Source organism: Orcinus orca, chromosome 6 (genome assembly GCF_937001465.1).
Source record: "Orcinus orca chromosome 6, mOrcOrc1.1, whole genome shotgun sequence".
In the NCBI taxonomy this organism is placed as follows: domain Eukaryota; kingdom Metazoa; phylum Chordata; class Mammalia; order Artiodactyla; family Delphinidae; genus Orcinus; species Orcinus orca.
The window spans coordinates 50,928,277-50,948,582 of record NC_064564.1 but is presented as its reverse complement, the minus strand read 5'-3'; the positions used below and the strand labels follow the sequence as shown (position 1 = coordinate 50,948,582).

Below are 20,306 nucleotides of genomic sequence, written 5' to 3'. Positions count from 1 at the left end.
GACAATTTCTAATGACCCCGTGATAGTCTTAACTGATTTTTAACTCATGTTCCTGAAATGTCTTTCCCAGGACCTCACCTTGACTATAAGGTTAGAAAGAAGAGTTGGTGTGTACAAGCAATTGAGGACGTTTAGCAGGTCAGACTTTTTCATTTTTCTTTAGTAGGAATTTTATACACAAGTGGAATTTGCCCAGATTTCATTTACATCATGAAGGCTTACTTTGTAAGACTGTCAGGGCCATGCAAATGGAGGTCAGCTTCATTTCTTTACTTAAAATTTTTATATTTTGTTCCTCGTGCATATTTTGGTATTAATTTTCATTTTAAAATGTTGCATTAAAACATCCTTTACCTTGATGACTTAGATTTGGTGCCTTCTTACCATTCGTGCTTAAGAGAAGTACTAGCTTAACGTTGCCCTAATGCTAACCCAGGAAATAGCTTTTGAATTAGAGTATTGTGCTGTTCCATGGCTGAAAATCTAGGAATGCTTTAATTCTCATCATCTCTCCCTCATATATATATTTCTTACCATTTTCCTGGTCTCTACAACATTATTTTAATGTCTTTTTTTAAAGGAAGAAAAAACCCTTTTGACTGCCTTCATCTGATTTTCTCAACTCACACCCCCTTGGCTATGGTAACCACAAATCTGATCTTTTTCTCTGAGGTTATGTGTTTCTTTTTAAAGTATAATTTAATCTGTGTCTTAAAAATTAACACCAGAGGTGGTCTGAAACAAAATAAGGTGAGGAAAAGGACTATTTATCTCATTTATACTAGTCACAGAGCAGGCTTTTTTTTTTTTTCTTGTGGGGAGGAGGTCAAAACACTTTCTTAGATGCTGCAAAGAGCCTCAGGTGCCGTAGGATTTCTCTCCTTAATGTACGGGGCACTGCTCTAAGGGTGGAGACTAGGTCTCTACTCCTTCGCAGGCCTACAGGCAATCCCTCTCCTAGAGTTTGCATTTGGGGGCCTCAACATGCAGACCGCTGAGTGTTAAGGAACCTGTAGTCAGAGCTTCTCTTGGCTGGGCTGAGGGTGGACTATAGAGGTTTCCATTTGTTATATTAATACAAAAGCCTTCTATCATTCACTCTGTTCAAATTCTCAGCCTGTACTTTGCAAACTTTATTTTATTTGATCTCGGCAATGTCTTGTGTGACCACAACTAACGGTGTCTCCATTTTTTAAAAGATGAAATGAAAATCTGATGTCATTTAAATTCAGGAGCCCCAGATTTTTGTCAGAGTGGAGCCTTCTGCTGCTCCCAGGCCCTCCTCTTCATCAGCTCTGAGCACTGGCCCTCAGCTGCACTGAGCCCGTGGTGCTTCCTTCATCCTAATCCTGCCTCTAAAGTCTGTCCTCCCTGCTCCCTGGAGGGCAGTCACCATCCCTGCCTCACTTTCCTGGAATCCACATTGCCAAGCGCATTGTCACATATATACGCAGTCAGAACATTTCTGGTGACAGAATGAAGAGAACTGCATGAATTCACCCTTGTTGTTCATTTTTATGTCACCATTATCTGTAAACTTTCAGAAAATGTGAGCTATGGTCCTGTAAAGAAATGTGGAAGAATTTAAATCTGAGGTATGAGTCCCTTTAGAGGAGAATGCAGAGAGGTGAGGCTAGTTGTATTTTGGTGCAATTTAAGAAGTGGCAAAACAGAGTACAGGGTCAAACCTCTAAGTATTCGTATTAGAACTGAAAAAGAGATATATTGAGACTCAGGTTTTTATTTCAACCTTGGGTCTCATTTAGATGAATACATCCTATTGGATTGATACTCTTTCATGTTCCAGGAATGTGTTTAATTTCCAGTGTAATAAAAGAATTGAAGTTGTGACATTCTATGTTGCCCATAAATGGCTTATTTAAGAATCTCCTTTGCAGGCAGGTACCCACAGCAGCTGGATACAGGCTCCCACAGCCAGACACCTGCATCACCAGGCTCACCGGGGCCTGCCACCCTCCTCACTGAGGACACCCAGGATGATGTTCTCCAGCCCTGTCTGCACCCTTAGCTGTCACCTGGCCCAGAACCACAGCCTGCCAAAGCAGGAGACCCTCACAGTCCTGCCCCTAACAGGGAGAATCTTCTTTGTTTTCCTGCCTGAAGGACAAGGAGGTTTTCAGGTCCCATCAGCACCAGCTGGCTGACAGCCAGTTCCCAAACGCTCAGGCCGCCTCATTCTCCATGAGACGATACAGCACTTCTCCATCGTCTTCAGCACAAAGAGCTGAAATTCCTCAGTGGGCTTGATCAACAGTGGGCAGACCTGGAGACTAGTTTGGTGCAGGAGATGGAGAGAAAAAGACCCTGCTGGGCAATGAGGACTCCAGCCTGACTTTGAAGAACTTCCAAAGGACCAGGCTCGATCTGAAAAGAAAGTCCACAGCTGCTGTGCCCAGGACAATATGAGAGTGGAAGTTAAGGCGTGAAAATCAGAGTGTGCTTTCCCTGTACGTTCAACCTCAGAGAACCCAGGAGTGGGAAAAGGAGACCTGGACCCAATCTTCTACAATGGAGTCTTCTCTGCTTAGAGGTGGCCTCTAGCGCGTCCATATTCACTCCCTTCAATGACTTTTCTTCTGATTCAGTTGTAAATACATCGAGTCATCTCAGGACATTGTTTTTCAACAGTAAGTGGAACAATACTTTTGAATGGAGAGAAAATTTATTTTTAATTTGTAATAATTAGAATTTATTTCTCTATGATGATTGTTATATTTACCAAATTTATTCTTCATATTATGATATGGTCAGCTTTGTGTCTTGTTTTCATTTGCTTTGGGGGTACAAAAGGTATATTTTAAGTGTTAGGTTTAACTCATGCTCTTAAAGAAAATCAGAGTGTCCTTAAACCTTTAATCTGCCTTAAAATCCAACAGGAACATAAATCGTTTTATTCATTTCATTGGTTCTTAAAATATTTTGAAGTATCTCTGCTTTCAGGATTTTACTTGTGTTTTTTAATATATTGGTAGATAAAACAAAGATATTACTTTCTTAATGGAGCACTCTGTCAGAGAAGACAGGCATTAAAGAGTAAAAAATTCTCTTGAAACCCTTTCTAGGTTATGAGGGAGATGCACAAGGCATTATGACAGGTTATAGCAGCTGGAGCTATTCTCTTTTACTTGTTCTTTCTCGGAGAAAGCATGTCTAATGGTTGCTGATTCAGTTTCAGCAGTTGCATGATCAATAAACTGTGAAATACATTATAGAATCATGGAATTTAAACTTCAACAAAGAAGTGTGACTATCCCTTGTATTGTTGGCACTGTGGTGGGTGCCAGGTGCAATGAAAATAGTAGACACATTGCCTGCTGTCACAGAGCTTGCAGTCTGGTGGGGATATGGGTAACTAGGTGTTCAATGAAAGGAATGCTAATGCTGTGACAGGGAAAGTACAGGTTCTTGAGAGTATGTGGGCTTGCATGGATCAGGGAAAGCATCTGCAAGAGCAGTTGGTAAGCTGGCATCCCAGGGGTCTGCAGGAGTTTGCCAGGTAATTACATGCTGGTCAAGTTTGGCCATGTGTGGAGATCATCTAGGGTAGCAGGTAAATATGAGGGTTTGGAGCTAATGACATTTGTTTGGAGATGTGACCCTGGGTAAAGACATGCATATGGAAGTCAACAATCATAGAGAGGACGTTTGGAACTATTTGGGAGGTTGAGACTATATGTGCAGAGAGGATGAAGTGTGGGACTAGCATAGATCGTTGAGGAACACCAATTCCCTAAGATGAGAGTGTGGAGTCAACAAAGGAAGGAGAGAAGGAGGGGCAGAAAAGCAGAGGACGGTGGTGACAGGGAGACCAGATGAGCGTCAGACTTTAAAATGGCGGGTATAATAACAAGTATCTGATGCTTCGGACATGTCAGCCAAGGCTGCTTCACGTTGATCTCTAACCTCAGTAAGATGTAGCTTATTGGCAATATCTTATGACCTAGTAAGTATGTTAAGAAATTAATCTCAATTTTCAAGATATTTTTTTCCTCTCATATGTTTTAAGCAAGGGGTTAGAAGACCCTTAAGGCTTCATAGATAAAGCATTCAGCTTTATATATATAATCAGGGTTTTTCATTGGAGAGTTTTATTCACTACTTCAAAATGTCATCTTATATGGATAAATTGCATAAAAATTTGTAATCTGCATCAAAATGCTTTTAATTTCAGCATGATGTAAATTTAAATTTAATATATTACTTTCTACTTAATATTGATAAATATCTTCTGTGCCAATGCACTGACTGCATTTTGTTTTGATGTCCCCTAGAGATCCATGGGTATTTGCAATCTAGTGTTTGGTACATCTGTGAGAATATTGCATTTGCTCGTAGAATTTAAAAATGTGTTTGTATGCTTTGCACAATACTTAAAAAGATGATCCTATTTTAATTCACAGAGGTAGAATTTTTGCATAACAAAATTATGAGCTCAGTAAGGCACAAATATGGCATTATATCAATATCTTCTGGGGACTTCCCTGGCGGTCCAGTGGTTAAGACTTCTCCTTCCAATGCAGGGGGCGTGAGTTCGATCCCTTGTAGGGGAGCTAAGATCCCACATGCCTCAGGGCCACAAAACCCAAACATAAAAAAAAAACAAGCAATATTGTAACAAATTCAAGAAAGACTTTAAAAATTGTCCACATCAAAAAAAACTTTAAAAACTATGTATCTTTTGAGTGGACATGAAATAATGGCTTTTATTCCTTTGTGCATACCTGTCACTATAACAACTATCATTGCTTTGTTTAATATGTCCCTGGTGCTTAAAATAATCTGCTCACTTAAGATAAGTTTATGACTTGTTATATTCTCATGATATAGAGCATATAACATGCGATGGTATGTTGAATGGAATATAGTAGTCTCATTATCCCTATTCTAAAGCTGAGAAAACTGTACTGTAGGAAAAAGAAAACAATTGCCCTAAGTCATGCATGAAGCCGAAGGAAGACTAAGGAGATGCCGAGCTAACGAATTTACTGGTCACCTGAGAAGACAAGAGTAACCCACAAGAGAAGATGCAGCAAGACTGTCATTTTCAAACACTTTTACTGACACAACTATGTTCAGCTTATTACACTTATCGCTTTTATTAACAACTCTGAGGACCAATGATGTCCCTAACAGTGTGCAGGTTACTGGGTGGGAATAAGAAGTGTAGCTGGAGAGTGAGCTGAGTGCTATGGTACCTGATGCAGATGGAGATCTCTTTCCTAAGCCTGATAAGACTATGCAGTTCCACTCCCAGGTTTGCTAAGACCCTATACTGCTCTGCCTCCCCTTTGGCCTCCTCTTGTCCCTGCTTGCTCAACCACAAACATGGCCAGGAGTTCTGCATCCCTGCTGCTGCAGAGCCTGTCCCATGAGAAAGGAAAGGCGAAAAGTCCTCAGCTGTACACTTTCGTTAAGGCTAAATTGAGAACTGGGGAGCTGAGCTGCTTTGCCCAGCCTTCATCAGGACACAAGAAGGCCTTGGAGTTAGAAGAAAGTTATTCTCCATCAAAATATTTGGGGTCCTCTGGTTTGTTCCATTTCCTTCTGAACTTGAGACCTCAGGAATGCCAAATTCCAGTGCTGTTTTGGGGAATATGTGAAGTTTCTTGTCTCTGTTCCTAGAGGCTGATTGGGACATTTGGGAATCTATGTGCCTGTGTAACCCGAAACATTCCAACCCACGGCTGTTTACAGATCAGTATCATGATGGAGAAGGGGAAGGACTGGGAAGTCCAGTTCCTGAGACTCGTTCTTTAATGGATTTTCTCAATTTTTAAAGCCCCTCAGCATTTGTCAAATTCCTACGCTTTTGTATTTGCTTTGTGAAGGGCTGTATTCATCATGACACAAATGAAGGTGGCTGAGATGGTAGAGGGTGTGCAAGGCCACTGTCAGACTCTCTCCCTAACCTTCCTCTGCCTCAAACACTCAAAGTCAGCTCTCAATCAGAACTGGAGAACCTCTTCCTTTCCCTAGACCCAGTTCCTGGACTACTGCATCCTTCCCCCAAATGCAGCAGAGACAAAAGAAAACACTCTTTTTTAGAAGAAACGATTTACTTGTGAAGAATGAACTTTGCTGTTTTTGAGAGAGACCATTTTGTTTTCAGAAGATGCCTTACCCCAAGGCTTCCTTCCATAATCTGTTCCCAGTGGGACTCCCTCGTGTCAACCTCTTGCTGGACTAGGACCCTGGAATTCCACAGGGCCAGCTAGCAAGAGGGATGCCTGAGATGACAGAAGATATGAATCACCTTTCTGAAGAGAGGGTGGGGCTGATGTCACATGAGTGCCTTTCAGGTGAGCTCTGCAAACCAAAAATAGGAGCCTGGGTGTGTCTAGGGAGAGTGGAAGCAAAGAGAGAGTGGAACATGCTGAGCAGACTGTTCTACTGGGAAGAGATTCTTTCAAGATTAATGCCCAGGAACTAGAATTCGAGGTCAGAGGTTCAATGACACTAATAGTAAGGTCCATGTGTGTAGAGCGGTGTCATTTCAAAGCTCTTTCACACACATTGCCCCAGGCAATCATCACAACAATCCTGGGACTCTCCCAGACACAGACTATGAAACTTAGGGAGGTTAAGTTGTCTGAGTCATTACCCAAAATTTTGCCCCCAAAACAGTCATTGTTCCACCACGTCTCACACTGTCACTTGATGGGTAAGCGCCATGGCCCAGCTTTCACATGGACGAGCAGAGCCTGGGTTAGAAGTGTCCCAGGTCCTGACTTCTTTGCTTTCTAGCTCTGAGTCTCTCCTCTGGGGGGGCCATTATTTTCTGAGAGTACAGGCTCTAGGAGGTGACATTGCCAGCAATTATAGACCTGGGACTGTATGGAGAAGAGAACTAAGATCAAACCCGGGAGAGCCCAGGATTAGAGAGCAGAACCTTACCTTTCATAGCTCCTGCTTTTTTCTTCCTGCTTCTGCGTTGCTGCTGAAAGCCCCCAAAATGAAAGAGTTCAGAAGCTATTTTGTGCCTTTCTCATACTAAAGAAGCAACAAACATTATTAATGAAAAATGTGACTTTTTACATTATTTGAGGTCTCTGTTATGTCCATATTATTCATTTTTAAAGTAGATCCAAGTATTTTCTACTGATCCTTCTTTCTCAAAGAATTTTTACTAATTCCCAGAAAATCTTTCAGAAGTAGAATACACAAGGACTTCCCTGGTGGCAGAGTGGTTAAGAATCCGCCTGCCAATGCAGGGGACACGAGTTCAAGCCGTGGTCCGGGAAGATCCCACAAGCCGCGGAGCAACTAAGCCAGTGTGCCACAACTACTGAAGCCCGCGTGCCTAGAGTCCATGCTTCGTGACAAGAGAAGCCACCGCAATGAGAAGCCTGCGCACGGCAAGGAAGAGTAGCCCCCACTCGCTGCAACAAAGACCCAATGCAGCCAAAAATAAAATGTAAATAAATAAATAAATTTATTGTTTTGAAAAAAAAGAAGTGTAATACACAGAAATTGCAAGTATCTTCAACATGCAGCACAGGGAAATTTCACACACTGAATACATTGTGAAACTAGCACCCAAGTTAAACGTAATAGATTTTGCCCAGGACCTAGCATGTTTCTTATGTTGCTTTCCAGTTGCTACCTCAGAGCAGCTCTCCTTCTCCTCCCCGATGGTAGCCACTCTGTGACTCTAACAGTCCTGATTATTTCTGACAGACACACTTTTATGCCTCTTGTGTATATTTACTCACTGTATCCTGAGAATAATCCTATGAAAAAATACTACTACTGTCCCCATATTAAAGATGAGGAAACTAGGGAGCTTAGTGATTGTGTTATTTGTCAAGGTCACACTGCTATTAATAGCAGAGCTGGGATCCAGTGCCATGAACCCTGGCTCCTTCTCATAGAGGTTTTGAAAATCCTAGAACCCTCCTTTAACTGTGCTCTCTTCCTGTGGCTTTCACTCTAACAGAAACCTGGAAGCTGGAAACCTGCACAGAACCAGAGCAGCTGTGTAGCTGGTCAGTGAGGTGGAGGGACTGAAGTTATGTGTAAGGGATGAATGGTTCAGTAAAGCAGGACCGGGGAGAAGGTGAGAGGAAGGTGCCAGGATTGGCCAGTCAACACCATATGTCACCAGCTTCCCTCGAGGAGATGACTCCTTCCCACAGGTATTTGCACCGACCACTCTTTCCTGGTGGTATAAATCAGTTACACCTATGACATCAGGACTAACCATTCTCCATAATTTCCAGGACTTCCCTCAATTCCATGGAATTCCACCTTTTGACAAGCATTTCCTGAAATGAAAGTGGTAGGACTGTTCCAAAGGACAAAATGGACCAATACTAGTCTGAAATAAATTTACACAGAAAAAGATAAGAATGTAGGTTTCAGAACTTAAAAAACTCAAGAAGTTTTCTCTCATAAGAATTTAATAAATAAAACAAAATGCAAATTTAATGAAATGGAAAGGTGAATATTTTCTAAATTTTAATACAATGTAAGTATAAATATATTGATATGAAAATATAAAAATAAGATACATAAATAAATAAACAAATAAACAGAATAAATAAATAACAGGGTAGTCATTGCTTAGGGACTGATGCCCTGAAGCTGAATAATTTTAACATATACTTGCTTATCACTACTGACAAAGTAGTAGCTGAATTAATACAATAAATTCTGTGATTAAAGTTGAAATAAGAGCCTTCTGAAATGACTAAAGACATGTGTGCAAGGGTGATAGGGCATCTTAGTCAATGAGAATCATTTCAAGGTGACCCCAGGTCTCCATGCATAATTCTTATCCTTTCTTGCAAGTTGGTTGATGAATACAAGGATCTCATGATTTCCACTCTGACAATTTCCCAGGCACAGTCACTGTATTTCTTCTCTTTCAGGTAGAGGTGGATTCCCTGGAAGTACCTCTTCACGGCCAGTGTAGGGCCCGTCACTCCCAGGGCAGTTTCTTCATCTCCCATCGCCTGCACCAAGCAGGCGTCCAGGTCCTCCAGCTGCTGATGGAGTCCAGTGCGGAGTTTGTCCAGGAGGGAGGTGTCCCAGGTGGCAGGGGAGCGCTCTGTGTGGAAGAGGCGGAAGACCTGCTGGAGCATCTCGTGGAGGACAGAGGTGGCCTGGGCCTTCGGGAGCTGGCTGCCATCCACCATGTCCTGGGGGAAACCGAAGTCTTTTCTGTCCTTCAGACAGAAGCGAGGGGAGATTCTCCGCACCTGGCCCAGAAGCATGAAGTTCTTCCTGCTAATCCGCACGTGGTTCTGAGACAGGTCGCAGCCCAGAGATCCACCAGGGCCGTAGCTGAACACCACCAGGGCGGTCAGTAGAGAGAGCACGAAGGCCATGGGGCAAATGAGGCTGCTGCTGGCCTGGCTGAGACGGGCGTCCGGGGGAACCTTGGGGGTAGGTTCTGTGATGACATTCTTTCTAAGCAAGGCCATTAAATAGGGAACACAGTAATTTTCATTTTCTAAACATTTCTATACACTTTTACTTCCTTTTTTTGATTTTCACTTATATCTTCTCAGTATGGTCTATGAAGATGTCATCATTCTAAACTATTAATTTTGCAAGAAGTTTAATTTTCCCAGTAATTTCAGATGTGCCCATCCAAATGGATATTTATTAATCAAATGAGAAAGGTTTTCGTCTTAAAGTCAGAAGTGATGTAGGTTTGTAAATATGCACATTCTATATCTCTTTCATGCATAAATGTTGGTCTTCTCTGTTCCAGGAACAAATTTTTAGCCCTGATCTTAGGTTCCATTTTTACCTCTTAGTTTACCTAGGAAGGCAGGCTCTCTCAGCCGTATGCTTTCTGTATTTGCTTAGGGATTTACCAGATCACTCTGGCATAGGCTGTTTGAAACAAAAGATGGGTTTTGTTTAGTGTTTGATTTAGAGAAGAGGCTGATTATTATGAGTCCATGAGCTTCTCCCATGTTTCCTTTCCTTCTAGAACATGTTCCTTCACGTCCATGTGGTCATGCTTCAGGGGACCACGAGGTGAGGACTATTATAGATATTGTCCTTTCTTTCCACCATTTTCTTACTGGAGACCTATAGTCCTCCACAGGCTGGGCCAGTACCCCCACCAGGAATCCTGGTTCTTTTCAGGAGAATATGGGTGTGGAGATCCTAATTCCAAGACAATTGTATTTCCCCAGCAGCACCTCAGTCACAAGGGAGAGATCACATCTAGTTACACCCTCTCCTCTAGAGTGACAGAGTCCCCTTCCTAACCTGGACTCCCACCCTGAGGGCAGGCTCACCACATCCTGAGGACTTTACAATCTCCTATCTGTGGAGGGGCTTGTTTATTTGTTGGGGAAATAATTCATCTTCCAGGACCCTCACCCTTGCCCCCGGAGTGTTTGTGTGAAGGACCCTAGTCCTCAGTGGTGACCTCCTCCCCTCCTGACCCATGTCCTCAGGTATCAGAAGTGTCAGCAGCCCTCAGATGCTGAGAGCAAAAGTGTGTTTTCTCTAAGGTGGTGGAGGAGTTACCCAATTCTAATCATTTTACCCTGAGTAGACACATAATTTTTATTTTGCCAAATACAAATTTTATTATTCAACTCTTTTACTAAAACTAGTCAACACTTGTTATGCTCAAAGTTTCTGAGCTGGGGGCAGAGAATTCAGCGACGGTGTTGTCTCTCATTAAAGCTTATGTCACAGAAACCAGTGAGGTTCAGTTGTTCATTCAGTCAGTTGATGCCAGTGGGCTTCTCCCTTCCTCTGTCTCTGTCTCCCTCTGAGAATGCAGGGCAGCGAGGCCCAGGATTAGGTCAGAGAGAAATCGCCTTCTTTCCTTTACTTGTGTGTAATTTTTCATTTAAAGTTTTTGTCACTTATATTCACTTAGTGACTTATTGGACAAGATTTGTCTCGCTGCTCCTGCATTAGTTCTAATTCATGATGAGGTAAGAACAATAAAGGGAGGTAAAGAAAGGCAAAGGGGCTCCAGTCTCTATCATTTTCAAACTTTAGATTTTTTGTTTATCACTGCAACTGTCCTAGAAAGTAAAAGTCGACAGCAGTCTTGTGGGCATAAAGAAAACAAATGTGAGTCTGAATGTCCTGAATGTGAAAGAAGGGAAGTGATTTCCCCCCGACACAATGCCAGATTCTAAGTTAGCTAACTTGAGTGCAGCAGAGTTGGGGACGAGGCTACGTCAGAGGGGAAGGATGAGGCCAATGTGAAAAACAGAAAGACAGGAACATGGTTGCTTCTGCCAGAAGCTCAGAAAAGACCAAGTCCCGGGTCAGTTGATGGCCTTCAGCTTCGCAAGACCAGCTCCCTCATTCTTCTTTCATTTAATCCATGAATGATCAGTTTTGAGGAGAGAAGGAAGAAGTCACACCCACCAGCTCACAAGTGACTGGCAACCAGGACCCCAGTTGCTAGAACACTAACCCTGTCTGGGAGGATCAGCAAGATCCGTCTTGCTGAGCATCCGTCTAGGTGATAAATGCATTCAGGCAATGAGAAGGGTACTTTAAGAAAACTAGAATTAAAGGAAGGGAATTAGATGATTCCAAAAGATCCTGATCTTATCTGGTTAATAGGAATCGTGATATTAAAAAGTAAGAACTGAATTTTATTGCTTGCTACTAATGGACTAGCCACTTTCTAAGTTCTTTAAAATTTAGCGACTTCCCTGGCAGTCCAGTAGTTAAGACACCGAGCTTCCACTTCTGGGGGCACAGGTTCGATCCCTGGTCGGGGAACTAAGATCTCGCATGCCCCGTGGCGCAGCCAGAAAATAGAAAAAGAAATTAACTCAACACTCTCAATAACACTATTGGATCCAACTCACTTATACAACTGGAGAGAAATATAAATCTGGACGAATGAACTGTTCCAAATGTACCAAAGATACAAGGGCAAACCTTAGGGTGCTTACAATGATTTGTCTGAAAGCATCCATTAAAGAAAGTGAAGACTGCATATGAACATGATATTTAGGAACCAACGAAATAAGCAGACAGAGGACAGTGAGATGACAAAGGACCCTTATTCCACTTAAGATGCCAAAGGGTTACTGTCTGTGGTTTTGTAGGGCTACATGAGGTGTGGTCTGAGTCCACTGAACTGACTTTAAGTTCTAATCAAAATAGACAAAATCACTATTAAGTAGTTAGAAGGGAATAGATTTTTCTGCCTATTGAAAAAAAGGAAGTTTCCTAGTGGCCTAGTGGTTAAGATCCGGCACTCTCACTGCCATGGCCCCGATTCAATCCCCGGTGAGGGAACTGAGATCACACAAGCCACGCAATGCCCAGTCTAAGATTTCGTGAGTGATTTCTTCAATGAAATATAGTAAAATAACTTTATTAACCCTAGAAGAGCTGACCCGTGGAGTCTACGTATTTTTAACGCTTGAGTTTTCTTGTGAGTTTAAGAAAAAAAAAAAGCACCTAACAATTTCTAGCCATGTGAACTCTGACGTTTCTCCTTCAGGATGACAGCTAAAAAGTCACTCACCATCTGGTTCTACAAGAATAAAGTCATTAGCCACAGCAGTCCCTTACCCCAACACGCCCTGACAGGAGTTCAGGGTGGAGATCAGGAATGGGGCACTCTCTGCTCTGGGAAAACTGACAGAATAGGCCTGCAGGTAGTTAGATAATTTCCTGAGAAAATTCTATGAATTCAATTTTTTGCAACTTCTCATACTTAGAAAAGCACTAAAAGCATTAATAGTGACAAATGCTCCTCATGACTAGCAGCAACCTTCTACAAAGATGTGTCCTTGATTGCACGTATCCCCTTCACCACAATCACCTATATACTGACGTCCCCATTATGTCCTTGGAGCAGTTCGTCAGAGCTGACTGAGAGGCTGTCCTCCAGGCTATAGTCCAGTGAGTCCTCCCAAAAAACTGAACTCCCAGCTCTTATGTTGTCGTTTGTTTCCAGTCAACAAGGACCTCACTGATTTCCCAGGAGACCTCCTCAGGTGAGCCTGTTCTCATTCTCAATGAAGACACTTCCATTTCTCACCTACAGTCTAGGCTGGACATCGTTTGTCTACTTATAGAGTCCAGGGAAGGATCTCTACGCCATTGTTCCAACTCTTGGTTAAGATATGGGTATGACCAAGACGGAAGAGCATACGCGCTTCTTAGACAGAAGCAGTGAAGGTTTTTAATGGGCTCCTTAGCAGGGAGAGTCTGGCTTGAACTCCAGAGTCACCCTCATGGCCTTGTATAGTTGTCTTTATTTAAATTTCTAGCCTCAGCCCATTAAAACATCATAATACTGAAGAATTGAAATAAAAATATTATTTAAAAACTCATTTGTTAATAAAATGATATTTTTAGCAGTAATATAGGAATGGTTTCTGCTTGTTTTAGAACCCTAATCCTTAGAAAGTTTCCCAAACCTCTAAATGTACTTTAAATGTCCTTCTGACTTTAAAAGTACCTACTCAGTGCTGTATGCACCAACTGGAAAGGATAGAAAGATGATTGATCCATCAGTGTCCTCTTTCCAAAGTGCCTAAATTAAATAAATGAATTTCCACTTAGCTCTTTGTTGCTTTTAGAAATTGTGACCTTCCAGTGTGCATGTTACTGATACCTGCCCTGCTGGAAAGGCTCTACCCCAGTTGTTGCTAAATATATTAAAATCCCTGCCTGTGTCCCTTCTATTCAAGCATGTTTTATTTTGTTTGTCTTTCAAAGGGGCAAAGACATCATGATGGAATGTAAGAAATTCCTTGGATTGCATTGTCCCCAGGAATATCCTTCCCTGCTCTGTGATTACTTGCTGGGTCCTAAGGACAAAACAAGTTTGCAGCTGGCACTGAGGTAACCCTCGTCCCTTCCAAGACTCCGCAGGCTGCTGTGGTATCAGTGCTGGGGACACTGCTAGTGGCCACATCCTCATGAGAGAACTCTGTGCTATCGCATGCACCTCATTCTTTTCTTCTCTGAAAAGGAATGTTCTGGAGAAACACTTGCCTCGGTGCAGCTGATCTGAGTTCTTCCATGTCCTGAGGACCTGCCGCTGTTCCAGTGAACGCTTTAAACATCTCTGTTCTCCTTCCAAGTTCTCAAGCTGCTGCTGCCTTTCAACTCCATGTTTCCTGCGCTTTGGGCTTTTTGAGCAAATAAGAGTCCTGAACCAGGTGAGTTCCTCCTAGTGCAGTCAGCACGTGGAAGTGTGCAAATAGAGGCACAGGTGAGCTCCTGGATTCTCCACCACTGTTCAGTGTTGGGCAGGGTGCCATCTATTTACTGTGTTTCTCTGGGAGTCTGGACAGTCTGGACCTGCAGTGCTTGGCAGGCGGAGAGCGTGGAGTCATATGAGAGTTTCTGACAAACCTAGAACTTTCACTCAGCTTCTGCTTTCCATTGGTGGCTTTGTAGTCTTAAGGGGAAATTGACAGCCAGAAACCCTAATGGAGAAGGAAACAGCGGTATGAATGGGCAGTACAGCTTAATGCAGAGTGAATGGGGAAAGTACACTATGGATTTCTACACTGGGTGGAACTGAATGATTGTGATATTTTTAGTGAAAGAATGGAATCCAGGAAAACAGAGGGGAAGGGGAATTGTGCCATGTATCAGAATCAGCAGATAGATATATGGTATATTTTATACTATGTATTCATATATATGTACCATATATGTATATTATTGTATGTAAAATTACATACAATTGATGACACACTTTCTCCCAGTTCTGTTTTTTAGGCTGTCATTGTTCTGCAGTCAGTGACAGAGAGAGGGGGAGGAGAATTCATTATTCCCATTTAGACCTATATGAAAAATATAGGAAACAACACACTACCTGTTTAGCCCTCACTCTGTGGATGATACTCTGCTAAGTGCTCTTAAATGTTCTGGTTGGTCTAATATTCAATACAACTCTAGGAATATTTTCCCGACTTTATATTTGAGGAAACTGAGGCTCAGGGAAGTTAAGTGATTCCCCAGCATCACACGTGTGTCCTGGCAGAATCTAGACTCAATGCAGAAACCCATATCACATATAAATAATTATTTAACTTCCATCCTCTGTAATTCTCAAGCTCTTTGTTTTCTTCTTTGGTGCTTTCTGAAGATCATTTTTCCCTGCTTGACTCCTAAGTGCACTGGCTACTCCAGCTTTGTGCCCTCTTCAGACTCTCCTTCTCTTTCTCACTCCTAAAAGTTGAAGGTCCTCATGAGCTTTCGGTCGTCATCTCGTTCTACACTCTACTCCTAAGGAACGACATCCACATATGCTGCTTCCAATGGGAAGTCTGTCTTTAGATGTTTCTTGGCCACTTTATGGAGTCCATGTGCTTTCTCCCCTTCTTGAGATGCCTCATTCCAGATTCTGGTGAGAGAATCCCCTTTTCCCTATCTCTCATTGTAATAGGAAACTTAATTGAAATAATTTAGCATGATTACTGTGTTTGTATCTTTTATCTCTTCCAAACTGAACTCTCCAGAAGAATAGGTTTGGCATTCTCTCTTTTCACCTCTGTATTCTCAGAACTATCAAATATCCGATATAGAAATATGAAGTTTTAAAATATAACCTGGAACTTCCCTGCTGGTGCAGTGGTTAAGAATCCGCCTGCCATTGCAGGGGAAACGGGTTCGATCCCTGGTCCGGGAAGATCCCACATGCCGCGGAGCCACTAAGCTTGTGGGCCACAACTACTGAGCCTGTGCTCTACAGCCCGTGAGCCACAACTACTGAGCCCACGTGCAGCAACTACTGAAACCCGCACGCGTAGAGCCCGTGCTCCACAAGAGAAGCCATCGCAATGAGAAGCCCGCGCATCACAACGAAGAGTAGCCCCTGCTCGCCAAAACTAGAGAAAGCCTGCGCACAGCAACAAAGACCCAGCACTGTGAACAATAAATAAAATTTAAAAAAATGAAATAAAATATAAACCACTGAAATAAATGAATGATGAGAATTATGAGTAGAATTTATCATCCATGTTTCAGTATGCCTTGCAAATTAAAGCTACTTCTTTTTGTAAGAATAAAAAAATCCAAATGTCATCTGGGGGAGAGTTTCATAAATTAAACAAGAAAATAATTTGAAACAATATAGAGGTAAGCATATTTTATTATATTGAAAACACTATAAAGGTGAACATGATATTATATGAACAAAACTATTTTAAATACCATACATAGTATGACTGAGATAAAGTAGAAGAATAAATAGATGACTACATTAGAGCCCTTTGCACTTTAATCACTATCATTTTGACTCCTGGTCTGATCATTTCTAAATCTCTACTGTATATGAGTCTAGTTCTGATACTTGCTCTGTCTCTTCAAACTGTGTTTTTCACCTTTCAGTATGGTAAGTTTCTGTTGAAAGTTGAACATGATGTATGGGGTAAAAGGAACTGAGGTAAATTGGCCTTTAGGGTGAGGAGTTACAGTTATCTTCCTACGAGGTTGGCTGTGTTTACTTCTAGTCCTGGGCTGTGTTTCTGCCCTCTTTATTTTCCATATCAGCGAAGCTGGCTTATCCTTTGGGATTGGTCTTCTTGAAAATAGATTTATTAGACCTGTTTGACAAGTAACCACCATAGGTGACAGGTCTATATCTTGTTCACCATTTTATCATTAGTACAGAGTTCATAATAATTATTCCAAATAATTATTAACAAAGAGTATTCTTAGATTTTCCATTAGACCTCCCATCAGAAGCTTCTAGTGACCTCGCGTCAGAACCTTATATTGAAGTAATTATTAAGCATCATTAGATGATTCAGTACATTTCTACTGAGCCTCTTGGTTCATCATTCTCCATCTCACAGTGAAGACGTAGGGTGGTAAAAATGTAGGGCATAGGATGCTAGATACAATTAGCCTTCTCTGCTTTCCTGGTGTCAGAGTCTTTGTAATGTTATACGTTCTTTTTCATTTAGTATTTTTCTGGGCAGGGGTTGTCTTGCTACTACTGAATTACTTCCTTTATCATCTTGAGTTGAGTATCTTAAGAGGGAAGCAAAAATGGAAACATAAAGGGCCCATACCATGATTTTCCATAATGTGCAATACATCATTGATTTGCTTCTCCATTCAACTTCCTTGGAAAGCTGTCCTTGCATTTGATGTACTGAGGTAAAAGGAAAACAAATGCAAATCTGACTATGATGAGAGTGAAAGAAGTAAAATGACTCCCCAGGTGAAATAATGACAATGGGAGTTCTACTCTTGTTACCCTTCCACTTGCTCCAGAATGGGTTCTGCTGATTAATTTCAGCAAATCAGCTCTCACTAAGGTCAGTTCTATCTGTTTCCCTTGTAGTGGATGGTTTCAAGCGCAGAGCAGCTTACTGACATTCAACATCATATTCATCAAAATAATGATACATTATCACTGTAAGTGATTAAATGTCAGGATTTAAAGTAAATCAAATCTTGAACATTGATATGAGTTTTCAGTACATCAAATCCATGAAATCTCTTCAGAAGCAAAAAATAGTTCAAAAAAGGAAAACAATGCAGAGAAAAAAATAATCCACATCCATTCTAGGTTCCACCCTATGTCTCTCCTCCAATTCAGACGGCAAATATCTCAAACCTATTTTCTGTATATATTGTCATTCCCTTCTCTTATTCATCCTTCCACCTTCTCCACTATGGTTTCTGCTGATTAATTCTACCAAACAAGCTGTCACTAAGTGGCCAATGCCATCTCTTTTCCCAATGTAGGAGAACTTTCCATCTACGTTTTCACGAATGCATTGAATCTTCTAAGCAGTTCCAGTCTTTCAGACATGGTGTTCTCACTTTTCTCTCTTGTCCTGTTAACATATGGCCATTCCCCTTGCTTTCCTTTGTAGCGTTCCCTCACTTTTAACGTTAAGGTGATAGGATTCAATTTTCAGTCCTTTTCTCATGTGATACTCTCCTCCTGTTTGATCACTTCTTCTGTTCCATGCTTTACACTTCATGGAATTGCTTATAAATTGCCATCTCCAGTATCCAATGGACATTTGCACTGAAATGTCTACTAGTTAACTATAGGTAATATCTACTGCTTTAATTTCTATATCCTCGCATGACATGATCCACCTTCTGCTGGGGAAATTCCATTTTCCCACCTTCTCACTGTAGCACTAAATTTAACCGATATTAATTTCTACTACAAATTAGTACTATTTTTAAAATAATTAAATTTAATTGTGAGTTAACTGATTTTTAAAATTTATTTATTTATTTATTTGGCTGTGCCAGGTGTTAGTTGTGGTACACGGGATCTTCATTGCTGCGTGCAGGATCTTCATCGCGACATTCGGGATCTTTGGTTGCAGCATTCAGGATCTTTTAGTTGTTTGCGGCATGTGGGCTCTTACTTGTGGCATGCAGGATCTAGTTCCCTGACCAGGGATGGAATCCGGGCCCCCTGTATTGGGAGAGCAGAGTCTTAAACACTGCACCACCAAGGAAGTCCCTGTATTAACTGATTATTGTTTTTAGGTTACTTTCCTTTAAAAAAAAAAATCAAAGTTACCCAAAGCAGAATTGGATTAGTTATGTTCACCTCTAGGTCCTGAGGGCAACCCACGACCTGGCTAGAAGAAGTCTATTTTTATTTCTAACGTGAAAATCGTAATGATGGGTCAAGGAATTGTAACATACATTCTTTCATCAGGTTGCACATTCAGGCTTGGTGTTTCTTTCTTTTTTTTTTTTTTTTAGTGGTACGCCCGCCTCTCACTGTTTTGGCCTCTCCCATTGCGGAGCACAGGCTCCGGACGCGCAGGCTCAGCGGCCATGGCTCACGGGCCCAGCCGCTCCGTAGCATGTGGGATCTTCCCAGACCGGGGCACGAACCTGTGTCCCCTGCATCTGCAGGCGGACTCTCAACCACTGCGCCACCAGGGAAGCCCCTTGGTGTTTCTTTTTTAAAGAAAAAAAACAAAACAGGAAGTTTTCTCTAGTAAGAATTTAATGCACAAAGAAAACTCATAAACTGAGTTAATACAAAGTATATATTTATTCTCTTAACCACATTGTATACATGCACATAATATTATGTAAATAAAAATAATTTAAATCTTTATAAATAGTGAAATAAATATTAAAATAGATAAATAAATGTTTAAGTAGATAAGTAAGTAGATAGATCAGCATGGGCATCTATGAGGGACGAGTGCCTGTAGAGTAGAACATCATGTTGCTTAATATTCCTGAAAACACTGGACAAATTCATTCAATTCAGGGCATGATGAGAGCAGAAATGAGAGTCTTTGACATGGCAGCACAGGTGGAAGTGTGGTCTTGTTAGTCACTGAGAATCATTTCGGTGTTGAACCAGGTGTGTGTCATTCCTTCCTCCTGAGTCTTTCTTACAAGTTCGTTGATGAAGAGAAGGATCTCATGACTTCTGCTCTGACAATCTCCCAGGCACAAGGGCTGTACTTCTTCTCTTGCAGATAGACAGTGATTCTGTGGAAGTATTTCCTCACAGCCAGGATGGAGTCCTCCTTCAGCAGGGGAGTCCCTTCCAGCCCCGCCTCCTGCATCAGACAGGCTTGCAGGTCAGTGAGCTGCTGATAAAGTGCAGTGCAGAACTTGTCCAGGAGGGTCTCATCCCAAGCGGCAGCCGAGCCCTCTGTGCTGAAGAGCTGGAAGGTCTGCTGGATCATCTCATGGACGACAGCGATGGCTTGAGCCTTCTGGAACTGGTTGCCTCCAAACGCCTCCTGGGGGAATCCAAAGTCATTTCTGTCCTTCAGGCAGGAGAAGGGGGAGATTCTCCTCATCTGTTGCAGGAGCATCAGGGCCCTCGTGTTAGCCAGGCTGTGGGTCTGAGGCAGGTCGCAGCCCAGAGAGCAGTTGGAGTGGCAGCTGAGCAGCACCAGGGCCAGGAGTAAGGACACGGTTGGGGCCATCGGGGACCCTGCAGATGCTGCCGGCCTGGCTGAGGTGGGGACTCTGTGAACCCTGCTCTCTAGGTTCTCTGAAGACCTTCCTTCAGGCCTGGGTCTTAAATGGGAGCGAATTGGTTTCCATTTTCTGAATGTTCCCTCTTACCTTCTACTTCTGTTTTTGCTTTTCATTTTGCACTCTCCAGATAGGTTAGGGCAGTGTTTCTCAACCACTGTTTTTCATCCTTGCCTCCCCTTCTCCTGCCCACAGAACCTTTCTAGATATTTTTTTCCATATGGCCCCCCTATGAAATTTTGATACACAGATATACTGGGTACATCAATATGTACTCCATGCGTATCTCTACTTTATAAATAGAAAAAGAAAGTGAAAAGTTTTTTCTTTTTATTCGATGCAGGGGTGAGTATGACAAAAAAAATTAGGCTAAA

The 20,306-nt window shown here is 42.0% G+C and overlaps 2 protein-coding genes across 2 annotated transcripts; both read right to left on the bottom strand.

The window, feature by feature from the left end:
* Positions 1-8,747: 8,747 nt before the first annotated feature.
* LOC125964694 (interferon omega-1-like) lies at positions 8,748-9,407 on the bottom strand. The gene has a single exon (XM_049711077.1). The coding sequence runs from the start codon at positions 9,348-9,350 to the stop codon at positions 8,763-8,765; it is 588 nt and encodes a 195-aa protein (XP_049567034.1). The 5' UTR covers positions 9,351-9,407; the 3' UTR covers positions 8,748-8,762.
* Positions 9,408-19,303: 9,896 nt separating this feature from the next.
* Positions 19,304-19,880, bottom strand: LOC125964702 (interferon alpha-3-like). The gene has a single exon (XM_049711085.1). The coding sequence runs from the start codon at positions 19,878-19,880 to the stop codon at positions 19,335-19,337; it is 546 nt and encodes a 181-aa protein (XP_049567042.1). The 3' UTR covers positions 19,304-19,334.
* Positions 19,881-20,306: the final 426 nt, after the last annotated feature.